Below are 20017 nucleotides of genomic sequence, written 5' to 3' on the forward strand. Positions count from 1 at the left end.
TGACAGCCATAAAAAATACCTTTCATCGTCTATTTAATCTTTTAAACCGACCTCGGTTGCAATGGGCTGGGTTTTTTACTACCTTGTGGCTACCTGAATATTATTTATTATCAAAAAGTGTATTATTGTGTATTATTATTATTATTGCTCTGTTGATTTATCCAGTCTGTTATCCTGTTGATTTATCCTTCTGTTTGCATATTGCATTGCATTGTGTCGTGTTGTGTGCTTTCTCTTTCTACAAATTACAAATTTGTGGCTTTTGCCATAATCTGCCATATTTACAGAGACATTGTCATGACTGCTCATTAATGTGCACTGTCCTTGTTCAAACAAAGTATATTTCTTTCCTCATTTCTTTATATTTACTGATTGATTGCTATATTACCTTGTGAGCGTCAATGACCACAATGGCTCCTTTCTCCAGCGGCTCTTTGGATCCGATCAGCAGCTTCCCGTCAGCGTAGCCCACGGCGAACGGCTTGTCCTCGCTGTACCAGGCGATGTGCATCACCGCCACTGCAGCAGAACACGCAGCTGAGTCACACCTGCTGCCGGCTTTCGAGTGAAGCGGCTGAGCTAAGACGCGGTTCCGCGGCTCAGTCCTACCGTCCTTCCTGTAGCAGTGCTCCAGTTCGGTGCGCTGCATGCTGCACGAGTCCAGCACCTCGATGAGGCCCAGAGATCCGTCCATCCGGCCCACCAGCAGCAGGTCTTTGGGCTCACCGCACCACAGCGTCTCCGCCTCCTCCCTGGGCCAAGCCAAGGCCGACACCCAGTGCGGCTGCACGTCCAGGAGACCTTTACCGCCTGGAAGTGGGGGGAGGGGAGAAGGTCACCAAAGGCTGATCCCACCAACCCACCCAATACATAAGGAACCAGGTGGTTCCTCCATAAAAACACATCCTGAGAGTCACATTGCATGTGCAGCGGGTGAAACGTGCACCTGGAGGCTGATGGGAAGTGGACTGTGAATCTATTTTTAATGAGAGACACAAGCAGTTTTCCAAAGGTGAATAGAGGGCAGAGTCAGGGAAGAGAGGCAGGCTGGTGTTTACCGTTGACCTGCCAGATGTTGACCATCTTCTCCATGGCAGAGGCCAGATATTTCCCCGTGACGCTCCAAGACAGAGGTGACAGGGACGGATCGCTAGGAGACCCCATTGAGGTCCCGCCGTCCTCTGATGAGCCGTTACTGAGGGGAGAAAACAGAATGAACACACGTGAGAGTCGTCCAGCAACGCCCAGAAGACCCGGCTAGCACAACAGGCTGGCCGCAAAGACGCTAGCAGAGTCACGTAGCCTTTCTTTGGCTCAGTGTGAGTAACGACTTGAAGCGATTTGAAGTTTGTCTGCATCAGATGTAAAAAACAGTGCCAGTGTCCGCGTGGATGCTGCAGCGTATGGTCACTTTGATCACAACTGGACAATGTTGCCATTTCCCATTGATGCCTTTCCCGCCAATGGGAAGCCTGAAGCTGTTACTGGTTCCACTGGTCAGAGAAGAAATACGTGAAGGCCTGTTTTGAAAGGTTTGTTCGATCTCCTTCCAAGACCTCTGAAGGGCCCTCCCCCCTCTGCAAGTAACTACAGTCTATTTTCCAGAGGGACATGAGAAATGGGTCCACAAGTATCTTGCATTGGAAAAACACACTCGTTACTTTTGTGCTTGAAGTTTTTAAAAGACACTAATTCTGTTAAAAGTATTTCCCTTTTAACTTTTCAAAACACTGTTGTGTCTTAAAGTGGAACTATTTGAACTCTGCTGGTGCGTAATTCAATAAAAACGTGAATGATAATTTAAAGGGAGATTATTTTAGAGCACCCCAGCTGCAACACCTGCAACCAGAACTGATTTTTTTCGGGTGCGTGGCTCAGTGCTCAGTGTCACTTACTCCTTGTTGAAGATGCAGGTCTGCTGGAGGGTGTATTGGCTCTTGGTGACGTTCCACATTCGGACCGTCCCGTCGTTGCCGCTGGTGGCCAGCAAGCCCTTCTTACTGGACCAGCCGCACGTGATGACCTGACAGAGACGGGACACCACGGGGTTTAACATAAATCAATTAATAAATAATAATAATGATAAAAGCAGCTGTAAGTCAGCCGACAAAAACTCCACTCCACTCACTCTGCCCTGGTGGGCCTCCAGCTTGACCAGGGAGCACTTGCGCAGGTCTCCAGCCATGTCGGCAAAGGTCTGCGGTCGGTTCTGGTTGTTGTCGCGGTCGTGCGCCGCCAGCGTGCGCACCAGCTGCTGGGCCGCCCACTGGCGGTGCTGCGAGGAGAGGCGGGAGGACAGGCAGCAGGCCGCCAGAGCGTTGGCCAGCTCCAGAGGCCCTACAGCGGAGGGATTATGGGAAGGGTGGGCATATAAATGCGCAATTAGACCTGCTCGGAAAAAAAATGGAAGACAAGGTGACAAAGGTGGACATAGGTGAGTGACTGGGTGGAGCACAAGTGAGGCAGACAAACAAGACTGATGTGATGCTGGTGGAGTCATCTCTGCATGAAATCACACACACACATACATGTACACACATATATAGCAGTTATGAGACAATGGTGAGACAGAAAATGGTCTGATGAAGTCAGGGCCATCTTCCAGTAGGAAAGAGGCAGCAACATGAACAGAGTTGTTCATGCTTCTCACTCCCTGATTAAAGACTCACAAACGCACAAACTCTTGACGCTGCCGAGTTCCCAGCTTTACGACGGCGGAAGGTTGCGAGTCTGTACTGAAGTGTGAGGGACACTCGTATAATTGTGGAAATGTGTGAATTAATGTACATATTTAAAAATCCCCCCAAAAAAGAAAATGGCTAATAAGTCACTAAGCAGTTGCCCATATAGAACTTCCTGTGCAGGGAGGAGGGAACGAGTGTGTGATTTCTGACACAGCCTTTAAATTTTTTCTTTTTTTTTTTAAATAACTGTGAGAAACTATTGAAATGAACTGTATCCTGGAGGAGGAGAAACTTCCTCTTCCTCAACATCACTCTCTCTACACTAGGGGTCCCCAACAGGGAGAGGACCACATGAGTAGCCCACAGGCCTGTTCTAAAAATAGCACAATCGTGGCGCCGCTGCGTCTAAAATTCTGTTTTATTCAACCTTGTTCAGTGATTGTTGATAATTGTTGAGAACTCAGTGTCTTGGCACAGTTCAGCATCATTAATAATAATGAAAAACTAAAGGTTCAATTCTTATTCCACGAGAGTGTAGCAAACTGGTTTCCCTTCATATGAGTCCCATGAAGTAGCTCTCAAAGTTGTTGAGTTTTAAGGCAAAACCTTTTGTTCCTTGACGTTTCACACTATCGTGCTTGTTGTCTGTCTGGTGTGTAAAAAAGCCTTTTATTCGCTGTGACCAGGGGAGGATGTGGGACCTGGACCTGCAACACAGAGATGTGTGGGATGTGTGTGTGGCCGTGCGCTCGTGTTTTATGAACCTCGCTTCTCCACGTCGGCCTTGTCATACGCCGGCCGCAGTCTGGCTCCCTTGTCGGCCAGCAGCGCCACCAGCGCCTGCGTCACCACAAAGTTCGGGGAGGTGACCAGCTTGTTCTCCTCGGCCACGCCCCTGAGGAAGCTGGGCAGGAACTTCCTCTGGATGGGGTCGTCCACGGTGGTCAGGTTCATGCCGGTGGCGGCCGAGATCAGGTTCTGCAGAGGGGAGCGGTTTCGATTGTGGCGTTAGCAGGAAACAGACACGGGTCCGGTCTAATTACTGGGATCGTACGCGTGGAGGACAGCAGATGACTCCGATCCGTCAGATATGGACCACTTTGCAAATCGTCTCAAGCTGATGAGTCCACTGTCCCACTTTAAACTGGCTTTAGTGAACTTTATTGCATGGCCTCCTGCATTTTGTTTAATGTTTGATTTATTAAGACATTTTTCAAAGCACCACTCCTACATTCCTGATGTATTATTGTTTTACTCACCAGCCTTTGATTTGTGAAATAGTACCGGGCTGCTGGTTTTATTCCGTTACTTACTGTTCGTTTATACTCTCATTCTAATCTTTGAACAAAACGACATTCAGGTTTTTTACATAAAACACACTGATTATTGAGCTAATAAGATAAAAATAAGCTTCTTTTTTCCATTTTCATTTTAATTAATCAAACCTTTTTTTAACTGAGTAACTGGAGTGTTTAAATCACAGGTGTCAAACTCTGGCCCGCAGTCGCCTGCAGGTATTATTCAGAATATGTACTGCTAATACTAATACTAATACAAATCCCAGAATGCTCTGTGGGTATTTTGGCGCCTCAATCAGGACAGGATGTTCATTGAAGGATATTATTAATACTTCATTGGTTTATTGTCGTTATTTTATTTTTAGATGTCTCATTAGCCTGTGGAAAAAGGTTTGCGTTGAAATTTAAATCAGAAGGCTGCAAATAAAAGGCATACAAGTTTTATTTTAGTGTATTTTAAGTGTATTTTAAATTCAATTTGAGTTGCATGTGTGCAACATTGAGGTATTTATCTTATCATATCAAGCTTTGCTTGTTTCATATTCAGGTTGAGGCAAAACTTGTCTGGGTCCATATAAAAAGGTTCACTGTTCGATCTGGAGGAAGATTGAAACTATGTCCAAGTTTTAAATTTTGGCCGCACTGTGTATTTGAGTTTGACACCCCTGGCTTAAATGTTCACTAGTGGTTTTTGGATGCAATTCATGTCATCCTGGATAATTCACAACGGCTGCAATAGCAGGAATTATATAACAGCAATACTATACGGGAGTCAGAGAGTTAAAGAAATGGAAGCAGCATCCAAGAATTTCTGTAAGATAAAACGGCGGCTGCATAGATGGAGCGAAACAGAACCAACGTGACAACTCCCATCCCACTGTGACACTACCACCAGGACGTCCCGGATATTTTGACTGGCGGCGGCCGGGGGGGTGCTGAGCAGGATCTCGTACCTGAGTACAGAGCTGCACCAGCAGCTTGGCAGCGTTGGGGCTGTTGGAGGCCAGGCAGCCCACCGCCGTGCTGAGGTAGGCCAGGCAGGAGATGGGTTTGCTGGCCTTGGCAGCGCCACGGGGACGCTCGCTGTGGCCTCCTGAGCCCGACATGGGGCTGGTGGAGAGGCCGGCCCGGCCCGCCGCTGCCAGGCACATCAGCCGGACCAGAGTCCTGATGTCGGTCAGACCCAGAGACTCCAGGCCGGCTGCCAGGCTGCAGCTGGAGCCGCTGTGAGGGAGGGAGAGGAGGGAGGTCAGTGGCTTTTCCAAAAAGAGTTCTGCTTCAAATCTTCAAAGACATTGCTTAAGCGCAAACATGGAGACAAACCCTAATACCTAATATCCCCCTGGTGGTTGGTTTTGGTAGTGCTTACAGACACAAAACGTCACTTGACCAGCATTTCTTAGCAGTGATCAGCGAGTCTGTCCTTCCAAAAAAGATTCCATAGACGTGAGAAAGTCCATCCTTCACGTCTGCTGCTGCTCCACTTTTTAGTAAGCCTGTGTTCTAATGTTTTGTCCCTTTCCAACAAATCAATAAAATCAATGAATCAATCAATAACTCAATCAATCAACTTTTGTGTCTCAAGCGCTAAAAACCATCCAAAGGCGTCATGAAGTGCTTTTGCGCATAGTCAAAAAGTAAACCAACTGATCCTTCCAGAGAAGCATGTGAGAAGAAAGCTGGAGCAGACCCCGCCTTTGGAGGGGGCGGAGTCATCTGCTTTGACCGGTTGGGGTGAAAAGGAAATACAAGTGAAGAGAAAGAGTGAGAGTGGCAGGCGGGCCAGAGTGAGTTGCAGTGGGAAATACATCCAAGCATTGACAAAGCTGTGAATGTTTAAACACACAACATCAGCTTTAGCAGGAAACTGGAAACAGAGGGCTAAATATGCTGCTTTAGGACATCTTTTTGGTAAATTAAAGGTTTGTGGATGTGCCAGTGGAGCCTGGGATACAAACTGAAGGTCTAAAAGTTGCATGTCACAAGTTCTATAAATCTTGCTCAGGTCCTTTGATAAAAATAACGCCATGTTCCATCTCAGAGACATGCAGTTCTACCTGACGGACAGCAGGGACAGCGCTCTCATCACCATGGTCCTGGCCAGCAGCACCTGGGCTGCGGCCGTCACCCTGCGCAAGGCCATGACCCGGTCATGAGGATGCTGGAGTGCGGCCGCCTGCTCGCCCAGCGTCACTCTGCCCGAAGAACTCTTGTCCACTGACGTCTGGCAGCCTGCAGACACAAACACAAAGCCTGAGCTCAGCGACGCCCGAGTTCAAGTTCAAGTTTTATCAGGATCCCCATAAACACGGCAAAACCAGCCATTCTTCCAGGGGTATTGGTTCTTGCTCTGGGTTGTGTGAATATCCCCTGTGTTGACTGCCTGAGATCACAGACAGTTAATCACATAGTATAAATGGGGTTTTAAAGACTAAAATATATCTGAATAATACCAGCAAAGACCACACAAGTCGATACGAACTCTTCACCAATTTAGCACATCACGCATTGCAATAACATTTGTTCTGATATTGCGACATATGACACACGAGTTGCTCTATTTTGTGCAACTTGGGAGTTTCTTGATCTTGCATGACCTGTTTTTTTTTTTTAAGGTATTTTTGTAAGAATTTAGCACACCAGTTAACAACAGAAATACCAGAACTTTGTTATTATTTGTTTTATACATGTTGTTTATATTCTATCTTACATTACATACTGCTTTCTATTTCTATTTATTGCTATTCTTAGTACTTGTCTAAGGGCATCCTGAATCAATCTCGTTGTAACTTGAGCACAGTGACAGTAAAGCTCTTTGATTTGATGTGATTTGATATTATTTTGAGTGGGCCGCCAGACGGCCGCCGTGACCCTGCGACCCCTCCTCACCTATCTGCAGCAGGGTTTCCTCCATGCTGTTGGCGGCCGTCACCATGGCGATAGACGCTCCCAGCGGGTCGCTGTCGGGGAACTGGACTGCCTCCGGAACCATCCTCCTCTCACTGAGACCCAGCGGGCCGGCCAGGAGCTCAAACTCCTCCTCCCCCGTTAGCTTCTCCTCCTCGTCCACGTCCATCATGTCCCAGTCCTCTGCGGCGGGACGGACAAACGGACGGCAAGTTAAGAGGGGACGCGCGCACAGGTCAAACCAGTTGGCGCCGGATTCTGAATGAGATTGAGCGTCTCTCACCTTCGTAGACGCTGTCCTGCTTTCCCAGCAGGTCGGGGGCTTGGCCTTTGTACCTGGAATCATGGAGCAGTGGGTTACACAGTGTAGGTGAGCAGGGCGACAGTCTAAACAGCAATAAACATGTAGAAAATAACACTGATTATTGTTATCAAAAGTGTCAACATCCAATAATGGCTGCCTGGTCAGGTTTTATCAGGATCCCCATGAACATGGCAACCAGCCTCTCTTGCACACACATTTCTTTGCACAACGCCAACTACACCAAAGCAAATTCCTTGTACGGTAATTGTAAAACCTACTTGGCAATAAATGTGCTTGTGCTTCTGATTCTGATTCTAACCGATTACAGTTTGGTTGCGCTGTAGTTGGAAAAGATTTAAAAAAAAAAAAATTATCAGGACTAACAAAGCTGTTAAAATGATCCAGATGCTCATCAAGACCTCTAACCAGTTCCGTTCAGATGATTCTGTCACAACTATTTATTTTTATTTTTGCAAAATTATCATTTTTCATTTTTACTTCAGTACATTTCAGAACCTGTACTTTATTACTTTTACTCGAGTAAAGAAACTGCATCGGTACTTTTACCAGATTATTTCTTTCTTTTTTTTTTTACCACAAACATCCGTACATTTACTTCAGTACAGAATGTGAATACTTTTGCCACGTCTGCTGCTTTCGAGGCCGAAAGTGCCTCCGAGTGTAACGGGACCACACTCACGCAGTGACTCCGGACACGTACTTCTCCACAGTTTTGGCTTTGCTCTTGATGGCGAGGTACTTTTCCCGGCAGGCGCCGCACAGCAGGTAGTAAGGGTTGCCGCTGCCGCACTCGCCGCCGAACCAGCCGTCCACGTAGGAGCCGTTGCTCCGGTAGCCCTGGCGGTTGGCGCTGCGGCCGCAGCCCGGGTGGCTCTTCTTCATGTGCTGGTTGAAGTTGGCCACGCTGGCCTCGCACAGCTCGCACACCACCACCTCGTCGCGCTCGTCCGCCTCGCAGACGTGCTGCAAACACACACACAGAAAAGAGGGGTTCAGAGGAAGAGTTCAGCACCTCAGACAGTTCCAACTTGAATTGATGGTTCAAGAGTTAGTGATCAATGAGAGTAATTCAACTATAAAGTGTTCAGTCATTTCATGAAGACATGGAGGAGGTCAGTGGGCATGGTTAGTGTGTGTGTGGGTGTTCGGGGAGGGGGAGGGAGGGGTGGGTGATGATGACAGCTCTTCTAAGCTGTAGCATAAAGTCACACACACCCATGTTGGCCAGTCCAGTACCTCCGGGATCCACATTCCCAGAATGTCAGTGTCACTGGCCAGGTCCTGGCCGAACATGGCCTCCATGGTCTCCTCGTCGAGGTCCATCTCCAGCTCCTCGTCCAGGTTGAAGTCGTATAGGGCACTCGGGTCCTGCTGCTGCTGCTGCTGCTGCTGCTGCTGCTGTTGCTGCTGCTGCTGCTGCTGCTGCTGCTGGGATGACACCTCCCGGCGGGACTGGCTGTGGTGGGCCTGCACTGAGCGGTACAGGCCGGCTGAGGAGGAAACGGAAAGTTACGACAGCTGAGCAGGACCCTTGAAGTGTCTGCGGCGCGTTTGCTGCACGCGTTCTATTGACGCTCGGCGACTGCGTCAATCGAAACAGATAGAATTCGTTCAGGCAGGAAGTCAGTGATGGGGAAACACGGTGGATCCGGTTGATTTTTATCATACCATTCAACAGGGGCGGGTAAACTTTTTAACTAGTGGGTCACAATTGTTTAAAAAATTTGACAGAGTGGCCTATAAATATGTATGAGGGACGGGCAGATAAAATATCATGTAGCTTTATTGTCAACTGCAAATGAACAAAAGCAAAGTTACAACAAAATCAGTGTCTTTGAAGCCCCACAGTATTTAACTCTTTATTTAAATGACTCTTAAAACACTAAAAACATGAATGAAATACAGCTTTTTTTATGAGTTACTTACTACTAATAACATTTCTTCGACTTCAGCAAGCCGGATTAAAAAGCTTAACGGGCCGCATATAGCCCCCAGGCCATAGTTTGCCCAATGCCTGCCATACAATGTGCTGTATTTTAGTTTTTATATGCACTGTGTTTTACTGTGAAACATCAACGTGATGAACCGACTTCAACACAGTTAAACTAGGCTGTCAAATAATGAAGCAGATTTCACTTCAAATCTTAAACTATAACTATAATGAACAAAATACAGGTACACTTTCAATATCGCCGCGCCAGACGCTTTCAGTGGGCAGTAGTAGACTCACCAGCGCGGGCTAAGAGCGTGCGAGCCGCCAGGTCGAAGCGGTGTTTCCTGCCGGCGTTGGATCGACCTCGGAGCGGAGCGCCGCTGGAGGCCGAGGCGTTGTCCTGCTCCAGAGCCTCCGGGCTGCAAAGTCAAGTCAAGACAACAAAACAGAAACGATAGAACTGTTACAAAAGAAAAAAAAAATGGCTAATGGATTGTTGCTGAAGCCTAATTTGCACATGGCCAAGTTTTAAAAAGTGAAGAAAAGTGAAGGATTCTGTGCAAATACAGCAGGGGCCTGTTTGTTGAGGCCCACCAGTATATGAGTGTTTGGAATCCACAACAGCTTTTTCACATAAATTCTTGATTAAAAACAAAATGGACTCTTTATTTATTTTTGTTCTCGTGCACGGCACTCAATTCATGCTAACCGGTAAACTTAAAACCTTAAAATGCTGATAGACATGCAACAGCAAAAAAAAAAACTGGAAAGATGTTGTTATTGATTTTAGTATCGTTCAGAAAATATTAACTTGCTTTCCTGTGGCTTCAAAGCTGTGTGACTCATAGCCAGGCAAACAAACAGCTACACTGCATAAAGGATGCACCAATTTGACTGAATTATTTTACTTTTGCTGAGTGTGAATATTTTCATGGACATTAATGCATTTTCAAATAATGTCGTGTTAAAGTGTAACATATTAAATAAAAACAATGACAAGGTCGGTAAATAATTAAAAAAAAAAAAAATAGTGTTTGTCCAGTTCAGCATTAGCTTAAAGTTCACAGGTCACATGACATGGACGCTATTGAAATCCTTTTATTTTTATTCAGACACTTAATGTGACATCAACTTAATTTGTCAGCAGTCAATATTGATGCAACCAGGAAGGATCTTATGAGTAAGTCATACAACTAGATAACAATAAGGATGATAAACGATTACACCTGAGGTGTATGAAAGTGTTGAGGGCCACACTACCTCTCGCTGAAGCCCTCCTCCACCTCCGAGGTGTCGGCGCTGGCGATGTCTCCGGGCGAACACAGGTACGAGCTCCTTTCCGCAGCTTTCCCCGAACCCGAGGCCGCGCCGCCACTGCAGGGCGACTCGGACGTCTCGCCGCCTCGGCCGTGAGACTCCCCGTGCTCGTCCTCAGTGCCCGGATGTTCGATCATCCACATGGCTAGCACCGTGATGTTCTGGGCGTCCACCTCTCCTCTGGCACCTGAAGTAGCACGAGTGGGGTCCTTACATCTCCCTCTCAACGCCATAAATTAAACCCTAATCTCCATTAACAGTAATAACAACCCCTTGCTTGGCATTGTGTTCTTTTAAACTGGATAATGGATAAAGCTCCATCTAAGGTTCAATGGCAAAGAGTGGTACTCAAATACAGTATATTGCTTTAGACTATCTGACAGGTAGGCAGCACAGCAAAGATGATGTTTTTCGTAAACCTATCCATTCATTCGTCCATCTATTCATCTATCAGAGTAAGCAGAGTAAGGGGAGGAAGTCTGACCTGTGGCTTCCAGAGCCTTGGTGATCTGCCGCAGGGAGAAGCCCATCTCCAGCAACGGCACGGCGATGGCTGGGGGAGGCGGAGACGTGGACAGACGGCTGCTGGGGTCCGACAGCGCTGCAGGGGGAAAAAAAGAGTCAGTCACTGCAGCCACTCACATCTGAAATTTTCTAGGACTGTGGCTGAAAAGCTGTGCGTGCTCACAGGTTCCTGATCTGTTCTGCGGCCGGTTGGCTTGGGAGTCGGGGGAGGTGAGACTCTGCCGGCGGCCCACTTCGTCCGACGGGGAGGTGGGTAGCGACGACACCGGAGGAGTCTGAGCTCGGCGGCTTGGCACCAGCGTGGTGGTCGGGTAGCTGGAGAACATTTGCCTACAGAGTAGGGATGAAAATTATCCATTAATTCATTAATTGTTAGTTGATTGACCTAATCAATCGATTAACGATTAATCGTTAAGTGGCGATTTTTCCTGAGAACCTAAATTTCACAATGAAAAATGTATAAGGAACACATTATTTAACCCTTAAATTACGTTGAGGGTGCAATGAGACCGATTTTTACATTAGAGAACAGTGAAAACACCCTCAACATTTATCCTGACTTTAGGGGGACTTCTAATATTTAAAAAAAAAAAAGTTGTTTAAAAGCAACTTGTTCTAGGTATATTATGACCATCACAGTATCTACATGTGAATTGCTCTGTCCTGCCACGACACTGTTCGAATGATATTAACTACCCATGTAAAAAATGTTCAATTAATAGCGACTAACTTAATCGATTAATTGTTAACATCCCTACAGCAGAGGATTCAAAAGATTTTTTGTTTGTCACATTACATTGCAGTGAAACCTTGTTGTGGCAGGTGCCATCCTGACTGCAAAATATTGTTTAAAAGTGACAAGTAAAAGTATTAATAATATAGTAATAACAATAATAATACTATTTTTGCATGATTTTAAATCTCATAAAAAGTAATAATATGTGAATGTACATAATTATATTGTTTTTTGTGCTTATAAAGTGCAAGTGATTGTCCAATGTACGAGATATTCCAAAGTTGAAGCTTGTTGGCAGAGTTCGGAGCTCTAATGGCTTAGGGGAAGAAACTTTTCCTCCAAAGGAGAAGCCTTTGGACACAGCGAGGAGAAGGAACTCCAGGATCAGCTGCAACCTTCTGACCTGAGGAGGCTCAGGGGCATCACGCCCGGGGACTCTGAAGCCGGGACGGTCTCGGTGTCCGTCACTGGTGTGGTGGCCGTGGTGGTGTCCTCCAGCGAAGAGCTCATGAAGGAGGTGGTGCTGGAGGCCGAGGGGCTGGTGGTGACCGGGGTCTGCGCCAGCTGCTCCCCCTCCGGGGCCTCCCCCTCCCCCTCTGGCGGCTCACTTCTCACTCCTGACGAGAGGAAACAGCAGCGATCAGACGTGGGCCACGTTTTCCCCAAAGTCACGTTTGTTCCTTCTCACCAGTCTTGGACTTTCCGGCACCAGGCTCCTCCATCAGCCCGTTCACCACCAGCTTGTAGATCATGGCCTGCGCCCTCTCCAGGTCGGCCAGGCCCAGCGCCCGCTTGATGGGCGAGCGCATGACGGCACGCTTCACCATGTGGCGCATGAGGAACTGCAGCGCCGCCCGCATCTCCGCCTCCTCCTTGCACACCGGCGAGGTGGCGGCCGCGCTGCCGTTGGCATTCAGGTCGGCGTTGTGGCCGCTGGGAGCTGCCTCGGGCAACACCTGGGAGTCGGACGAGGAGGTCAGAGGTCGTGCAAGGTGTGGTTGGAGTCTAAAACTGTGTCCCAAGTCCCCCACTCGTTCCCTCTTCCCTATACAGCAAGTTGCATGTAGCTAGTTCCACTAGCGAGTCATTAGCCAAATTTAATTACAGCACTTTTGGTGTCATCGTGGTCACATGATCAAAACGGCACATCAGCAGGTGGTAAAAAATAATTTAAGAATAAATAATTTCATTAATTTACAGAAATATATGCATTTTTGTGCCAAGTAGAAACAACACTAAGCATCTTCCCACATTAAGAAAATGAAATAAAAATAACATGATGGGACTGCCGGGTTAGTGAGCATCCATTGTACACTACTCTCAGTGATGCATTGTGGGATACATTGAGTGGATTATAGAGAATACCACTCAGTATTTGGACACCACTACAAAATGGTGGAACCCCTATATACTAACCATATGGTCAGTAGGGGGCGATATATTCCTTAAAGCCCTATTTTATGTGCAAAATGCACATTGCCAATATTTACAATATTAACAATATTTCAATGCTGATGAACGAAATGGAAAAAACCTTCAATTTTTTGCTCCTAGAGGCCACACTAACTGCGCTTCCATTAAACCTAGAATTGCGCAAAACATAAATATCGCAATAAAAAGCCTGTAATGGAAACACCTAAACTTCGAAAAACCTCTCAAATATCGCTAAAAGGTTTTGACGCTCTCATGAGGTGGTTATTCAGATGTATCGATAAGGAGGTATACCGCAAAAGTGTCATGGAAACACTTTTTTTGCATTTACACGTCATCAGAGGTGACGTAGGGGTCACGTGACCAGTTCCCTTCAAGTGAAAATGGTATGTTGTGTTTGGATGGAGGAGGAGACGGAAAATTTTTTACAAGTAATCAAAGAGAAAAATATAACAACCAATCTGGCCAGCAAACAAACGCAAACAAACAAAAGCAAATTGTTTTGGCTTAAATTGGCTTATGCGCTTTACACCATTCAATGGAAACACCTGCAAATCGCAACTGTGCTTTGTCAAAATTTTTGAAATATCTCTTTTCATTTTGTGAAAAACTGTAATGGAAACGCAGCTACTGGTTCTGGGAAGCCCCTCTGTGATGTCACAAAGAGCACCCAACCTCTTCAAGGTCAGTGACTACACCCTGGTTTTAGTAGGAAGCTGTAAAGCAGAGAGCTAAATACGCTGACAGCAGGTTTGGGACAGTCAATGGCGAGAAGAAAATCTGCCTGAGCTGTGCCCTTTGTGACATCACAGAGTGGCGCAGCTGCAGAAGTGAAGGACGTCTGAGTTGCTCACTGACAGCACAGCGACACCCACACTGGCAGGACAGTGCAGTCTGACCCCTCAAAAGTGGGGGTGCGGTTGGGTTTCCTGAGTCACCACAGAGGCTAAAACGTGACGAGCGAGCGCACACCTTGGGGATGAGCAGCAGCTCGGCGTACTTGCTGCAGCTGAGCAGAGCGCTGAGGGTCTTCATGGCGCCGAGGTAGAGGTAGGACAGCTGCACGGCGTGGATCTCTGACTGCGTGGACACCGCCGCCGCCGCCGCCGCTGCTGCTGAGGGGGCTCCGGTGGCGGCGGGCTCGTGACCCCGGGCGCCGTGCTGCTCGTGGCCCTTCTTCCTGCCGGCCTCGGCGGGAGCGTGCGGGGCCGGGGCGAAGAGCGCCTCGCTGACGCCTCCGCTGGCCACGGAGGAGATCTCGCCCTCCGACTTTGAGTTGGGCGCCACGTGCGCCTTCACCTCGTCCAGGCTGTGTGACACCCGCAGGTCGGAGGCGGCGTTCTCCTTCTGCGCCTCGCCGTCCGGCCGGTCCTCGCCACCGGGGGGCTCGTGGCCGGCGGACGAGGCGTTGCGGTGCCTCTTCTCGTGGCGGCGGGCGCCCAGCTTGGCCGCCGAGTCCTCATGGATGCTGGTGAGGCAGGTGAGGTCCAGGAGGAGCGCGGCGGTCAGGCCGCGCAGGCGGCCCACGTCGAACGGCAGCGGCTCGCAGGGCTCCAGGTTGTAGAGCGGCGTGTCGCTAGGTGACCAGAAAGTTGGGAAGCTTTAATCGAAGGCGGTGGAGGAGACGTGGAAGGGAGGAGACAAAGGGAAGGAAGCACAAAGTGAGGGACAGGGCAGGAAGAGGCGGAGCTTGGCATGCAAGGAAAGCCAAAGTGGGATGGCAGGTCAAACATGCTCATGCTGCTGCTGGTGGTGATCGAAGGGACTTGAAGAGTTGTGGATTACAAAAAAGGCGAGTGAAGAGCAAAAAAAAAAAGAAAAAAAAAAGGGGGGCGGGGGGGGGGGTGAAAATCGCAATGACTGAGGGAAAAGAAGTGATGGAGAAAGGTCATCCCAAGGACAGAGCGACAGACAGACAGACAGACAGACAGACCGTAAGACAGACAGTCTTGGCACAACTTCTGAGTGGACCAATCAGCAGAGAGGGTTTGTGCAATAGGAGGAAACTGCTACAGGCACAAAACCATTGTTGTCACTGCGGGGGGGCTGCAGCGAAGTCTTTGCAAAAAAAAAAAAAAAAAAAAGACCATCGGCATCGGTGTGGTGCACGCCCCCAGACTCCAAGATGGCGGCCCATTCATTTCAGTGGAGTTGCTCAGCCAGGGCATTCGCCAAAAAAGTTTTGGATTTCCGCATTAACGGGTCCATAGAGCATGGGCAGCAGCGTCACTTCCCATCATGCCTCTGTGACTCACATGATCTATTAGGCCAATCAGAACCATTCTGGAGAACGTCACTTACAGACACATCAGGACGCAGCCAATCAGAACAAGCTGACGGGACGTCACGCTGGGAATAAACTCTTTTCTGCTGATTTTCTGATCTTTATCATTTTTTTTAAACGACTGAAAGACCACAACGGAAAAATCTACAATAGAAAGATTTGCTATGAATTGCGTTCCAGGTCACAGTCATCCTGTGTATTGAGGTCTATTGGAAAAATGCCTTTTGGGCCAATGAGATTTTTTTTGCTGCAGTACCTCAAGTGGCCACTGGGAAAAGTCGTTGCACAGCCATATTTGCCAGTCCGGTGTCCAGTTCTTATACATACTACACGCATGGTGTGGAGTCTTTTTTTATAAATAAAAAAACTCTGACTCTTCTGTCCACTAGATGGTGCTCAATGCCATGTAACATTTTGGACCCAAGAAAACAATTACGCATATGCATATAACATTTTCTTTTTTTTTTTTTATCAGCGACGTGTTAACGTTCAATCTGCACCAATCTAAGAGATTTTAGTACAGTCTCCCCCCGCCCCCCGCTCAGCACTCAGACTAGCGCCCCTCGGCGGAGGAAGCGCGGAAACACAGAAGAAACACAAGCACAAAGGACTCTTGACTGGATACCTGATGGTGATCTCCGCCTCGTCCCACTGCACCTTGGCCGACGTGCTGCCCTCCTTGACCACGCCCAGCAGGGTGGCGTGCCGCCCCGTCTGCTTGTGCACGCACCTCCCGCCCACGCGCAGGCCGGCGTCCGCTCCGCCGATGATGGCGAGCACGGGCCACACCTCGGTGCACAGCGTCCTCAGGTGGTGCTCGGCCAGCTCGGCCAGGCCGTGCTGCCGCGCATGGCGCCCTCGGTCCTCCTCCGGCCTGGCTGCTGCTGCTGCCGCCGCCGCCTCCTGGCTCTCCCTCTGGGCGTCGTGCTCCTCGCGGCTCTGTACCGAGCGGCTCTTCTTCAGCCTCTGGCCGCCGCCGCCGCTGCCACTGGACGGCCCGGCGGACTCTTTGAAGCAGGCCTTGATCTTGTGCAGCCGCTCGATCATGGTCTTGTTGATGCGCTGCGTCCAGTGGTCGGTGCGGTGCAGGATGCGGATCAGCTGGGTGGTGGCCTCGGCCAGCACGGTGGCCATGGGGCTGCAGACGGGGTCGCCGGGCAGCAGGTCCCGCGGGGTGCCTCTCATCTGCATGTCGCAGATCTTCACCTGGTGACAGTCCAGATCCAAACAAAGGCACATGTTGATGCTGCTGATTTGTCAATACCTGAGATTCCAAAGCAGCCCTAATTTATCATCATCATCGTCTATTTTACCCTGAAAAAAAGTCACTGAGATCAAAAAGAGTTAAAATTCACTTTTGTGTCCACAACCTTGACAATTTTAGCTCCTTTTGAAGGTCATCCCAGGCCGAAGGAACAGCATATTTAAAACATGTATGTATGTATGTGTAGGGCAGTGGCCTAACAAAACCGAGGGAGGGCGCCTTGATATTATTGTTGTTCCTCTTCGCCCTCGGGTCTAGTGGGTCTGGCCATTTGTCCGGACAGGCCACCATAGTTCTAGGTGTGTTCCCGCTCAGCGCCATTTTAATATTAGTGTTCTTTGTGATACCTCACTTGGGGGGAGGAGGAGGACATATCGAGTGCTGAGGGTAGTGGTAGGGAAGGGAGGTGGCCATTATTATGTATATGTATATTGTATATGTATATTAGTAATTATTTATTATTTTATACCTGTGTGCTGCTATTTTTTTTAAATCTGTGTGCTTAAATTTCTTTTTCCATCTGTGTGTGCTGCTACTGCTGCTGGAAGTCTTAATTTCCCTCAGGGAGTCATCCCAAAGGGATCAATAAAGTCTATTTATCTATCTATCTATACACATATTTACACACACACACACATATAAATATATGCATGCACACACACGCGAACCCTTCTAAGGGTAGGAAAACCAAAAACTATACACTTTCATCATTGTATTTAAGGGCAGTATACTAAACTTTTACCAATACAAAAAGCATAAATCAAGCCAAATATTACACCAAATATTACACACTGATCCTTTAAATGGACTCCTGCTGAATGAGAAGCAGTGACGTGGTGCCATACATTTTGAGTATTGGACAAACCAAGCTGTGGCTCAGGGGCCCAGACTGAGGTTACCGGTTGAGTTGCTAAAAAAGATCTAAAACGGTCTAAAGGTCTAAAACGAGACAGTCCTTTGCAAAGATAGCAAAGCGTAGGTTTGACTCTGACCTTCTCTCCCGGGTTGCTGCTATAGAACATCACACACGGGTACAGCTCTGTGGCGTCCACGTCCTCAAAGGCCAACTTCGGCTCCTGTTGGGACGACAGGAAGCTTTAGTGCGTCCCAAGAAACGAGTAAAAGCAGTTGTGTGTCAGTGGCGGCGGCGGCGGCCTCACACCTCTCCGTTCTTGCCAAACGAGATGGTTCGGGCCTCCATGTCCAGCACGCAGGTGATGAAGTCGCCCTGCGTGAAGCTGCCGAGCGTCAGCGTCTGCTCGCCGTTGTGGTACAGGTTGCCGCTGTAGGCGCGGTACAGCCACATGTCGGAGGTGGTGCGGTGGTTGAAGTCGTGCACGGGCCAGCGGGACACGCCCACGCACGTGCCCTCGTTGCCGCGGTTCTCCTTCACGATGTAAAACTGCAAGAGAGTGGGCAGGTGGGGTCAAATCCAACCGAGTGATTGCTGACTGTTGCTTGATGTTTTTTTTGTTGTTTTTTTTTTACAAAGGCAACCCAATGAATAAACATCAACTCGATGATCACTGTCCGCCTGTTCTGTAGGTCAGAACCCATAACGAGCCGGTGACCTGAACGAATGCTGTTAGCCCAGGGGTGGGCTGACTTTTTGACTGGTGGGGCCACAATTGGTTGTAAAATGTGGGGGGACCGGAGCAGCTGCAGATGGATGGAGTGTTTTGGTGACCCACCTCATAGAAGGATAAAATATATTATGGGATATGTAGAAACCGTGCTTTCATGTCAATTTGTTGTTGTTTCTTGTCTTTGTTAAAGCGAGTCTAACACTGAAAATGAAATGAATAAAGTACAGCTAATTCTAGTACAGTTACTGCTATGAATTTCTCTGTGGGGTTAATAAAGTGTTCTGAATCTGAATGGTGTACGCCTCTGCAGAAGATGATTCGTGAGTTGGTGACACGGTACCTTCCACTGGTAGCATCCCGAGGAGATGCCAGTGGAGGCAAGGCCGTAACCTTTGCCTCCACTGCCGTGAGTCAGACCCTGGCCGTTCTCCACCACGCAGCACTGAGCCTTCTCCGGGTCGAAGGAGACCTCCTGCACCGGGAGGTTCTCGTCCTCCTCCTCTGACTCGCCCTGCGGGTTTCAACAGAGTCCGTCAGTCGCCCAGCGAAAAACGTGCGGCCGGCTGGGTGCGGATGGCGGCTGCGGTTCCCGCACCTGCAGTTTGAGCTCCTGGACCTTCTCTTTGATCTGGGCCGCGTGTTTGGCCTGAGCGACAGGAGCTTCCCACATGCAGTCGGACAGCAGGGAGAAGAGCCGCTCCACCACCTGCGAACGGCAGAGCACATGAGTTGAACAGCCGCTGCTGTGCACCGGAGAGCGGCGGCGGGGGGTGGGGGAGGCGTTTACCTGAGTCATTTGCTCCTCCTCCATGTTGGACTCACACGATGGCAGGACGGCCTCCAGCACGTGCAGAGCCAGGAGCCGAGTCCTCAGGTTGCCCACAAGAGGGACCCCTGGTGGGAAAGGGTGGGAGCAGTTACGGTCTCCGGCCGCCGAGTTCTGCTGCGCTCAAAGTGACAATGCTGGGACGTCGCGCTCGTACCTGAGCAGCATTTCTGGGCTGCGATGTTGAGAAGAACCTCGGTCCATTTTGGAGAGGCCATCTTGGACTGGATGGCTTTGGAGGACACCACTCGGCGGAGGAAGACCAGGAAGTCTCCGAGGTGCAGCTCAGCCGTGTGCTGCTTGCGGATCAGAGCTGAGAAACGCAACACTTCATTTCATGATAAGGCTCCATCAGATTGGAATGACTTCCCTCTTTTTTTTCTTGCTTATTCTCACCTCAAAACAAACTTTTCAATGCCTTTATCTATTTTCTTTATGTTAACCACATTGTTCCTGTTATTCAATTTGTCTATTCCATTCTAGACTTATGTGAGTAGGGGTTGTGTGTGGGAGGGAGGAGCAAGATGTCTGTATTTGTTATATGTTGTGTATGTCTATGTTATGATGAAATGTTGTAGGTTTATTGTCATTGCACATTATGTACAACAAAACTGCGAAATTGAAGAGGAGGGTAAATCCACTGTTGTGAATCGTGTCCAATAAAATACAATAAACGTATTCCTCCTCAAAGTGAACAGAAATTCCATAATTTAAAGTAGAAGGGTTGAGTTAGGGTAACTGGTCCAGTTGCCCTAACTCAACCCTTCTACTTCAAGATGACCTGGATGACCATAATTAGACTTTTCCACTTGGTCTGACTTGAGTGCCTTGTCTCTGTCTCCATTTAAAACACGTGGCGAGTCCAATAAGGCCTCGGTTTTAGCAGAGGGCTATAAGCAGA

General features: G+C 48.5%; 1 protein-coding gene across 15 annotated transcripts in view; it reads right to left on the minus strand.

The window, feature by feature from the left end:
* herc1 (HECT and RLD domain containing E3 ubiquitin protein ligase family member 1) overlaps positions 1–20017 on the minus strand; it is a 57452-nt gene that overhangs the window by 14835 nt on the left and 22600 nt on the right. For 8 of the 15 annotated variants that reach the window (XM_076047150.1, XM_076047653.1, XM_076047399.1 and 5 more), the window contains 26 exons: positions 19274–19429; positions 19078–19184; positions 18886–18996; positions 18631–18801; positions 17867–18106; positions 17697–17780; positions 16066–16646; positions 14129–14756; positions 12414–12681; positions 12129–12342; positions 11153–11319; positions 10949–11065; positions 10408–10651; positions 9445–9566; positions 8430–8704; positions 7894–8177; positions 7173–7276; positions 6872–7072; positions 6040–6214; positions 4936–5206; positions 3449–3662; positions 2129–2388; positions 1896–2023; positions 1059–1195; positions 610–810; positions 389–519 (listed from right to left, as the gene is read on the minus strand). In XM_076047150.1, coding sequence (XP_075903265.1) covers positions 389–519; positions 610–810; positions 1059–1195; positions 1896–2023; positions 2129–2388; positions 3449–3662; positions 4936–5206; positions 6040–6214; positions 6872–7072; positions 7173–7276; positions 7894–8177; positions 8430–8704; positions 9445–9566; positions 10408–10651; positions 10949–11065; positions 11153–11319; positions 12129–12342; positions 12414–12681; positions 14129–14756; positions 16066–16646; positions 17697–17780; positions 17867–18106; positions 18631–18801; positions 18886–18996; positions 19078–19184; positions 19274–19429 — 5591 coding nt within the window. The remainder of the gene's footprint in view (positions 1–388; positions 520–609; positions 811–1058; positions 1196–1895; positions 2024–2128; positions 2389–3448; positions 3663–4935; positions 5207–6039; positions 6215–6871; positions 7073–7172; positions 7277–7893; positions 8178–8429; positions 8705–9444; positions 9567–10407; positions 10652–10948; positions 11066–11152; positions 11320–12128; positions 12343–12413; positions 12682–14128; positions 14757–16065; positions 16647–17696; positions 17781–17866; positions 18107–18630; positions 18802–18885; positions 18997–19077; positions 19185–19273; positions 19430–20017) is intronic. The other 7 variants (XM_076048237.1, XM_076047818.1, XM_076047989.1 and 4 more) reach the window with 5 other exon arrangements.

Source organism: Nelusetta ayraudi, unplaced genomic scaffold (genome assembly GCF_046127955.1).
Source record: "Nelusetta ayraudi isolate G7.1 ecotype Tasmania unplaced genomic scaffold, CSIRO-AGI_Nayr_v1 ptg000002l, whole genome shotgun sequence".
Lineage (NCBI taxonomy): Eukaryota > Metazoa > Chordata > Actinopteri > Tetraodontiformes > Monacanthidae > Nelusetta > Nelusetta ayraudi.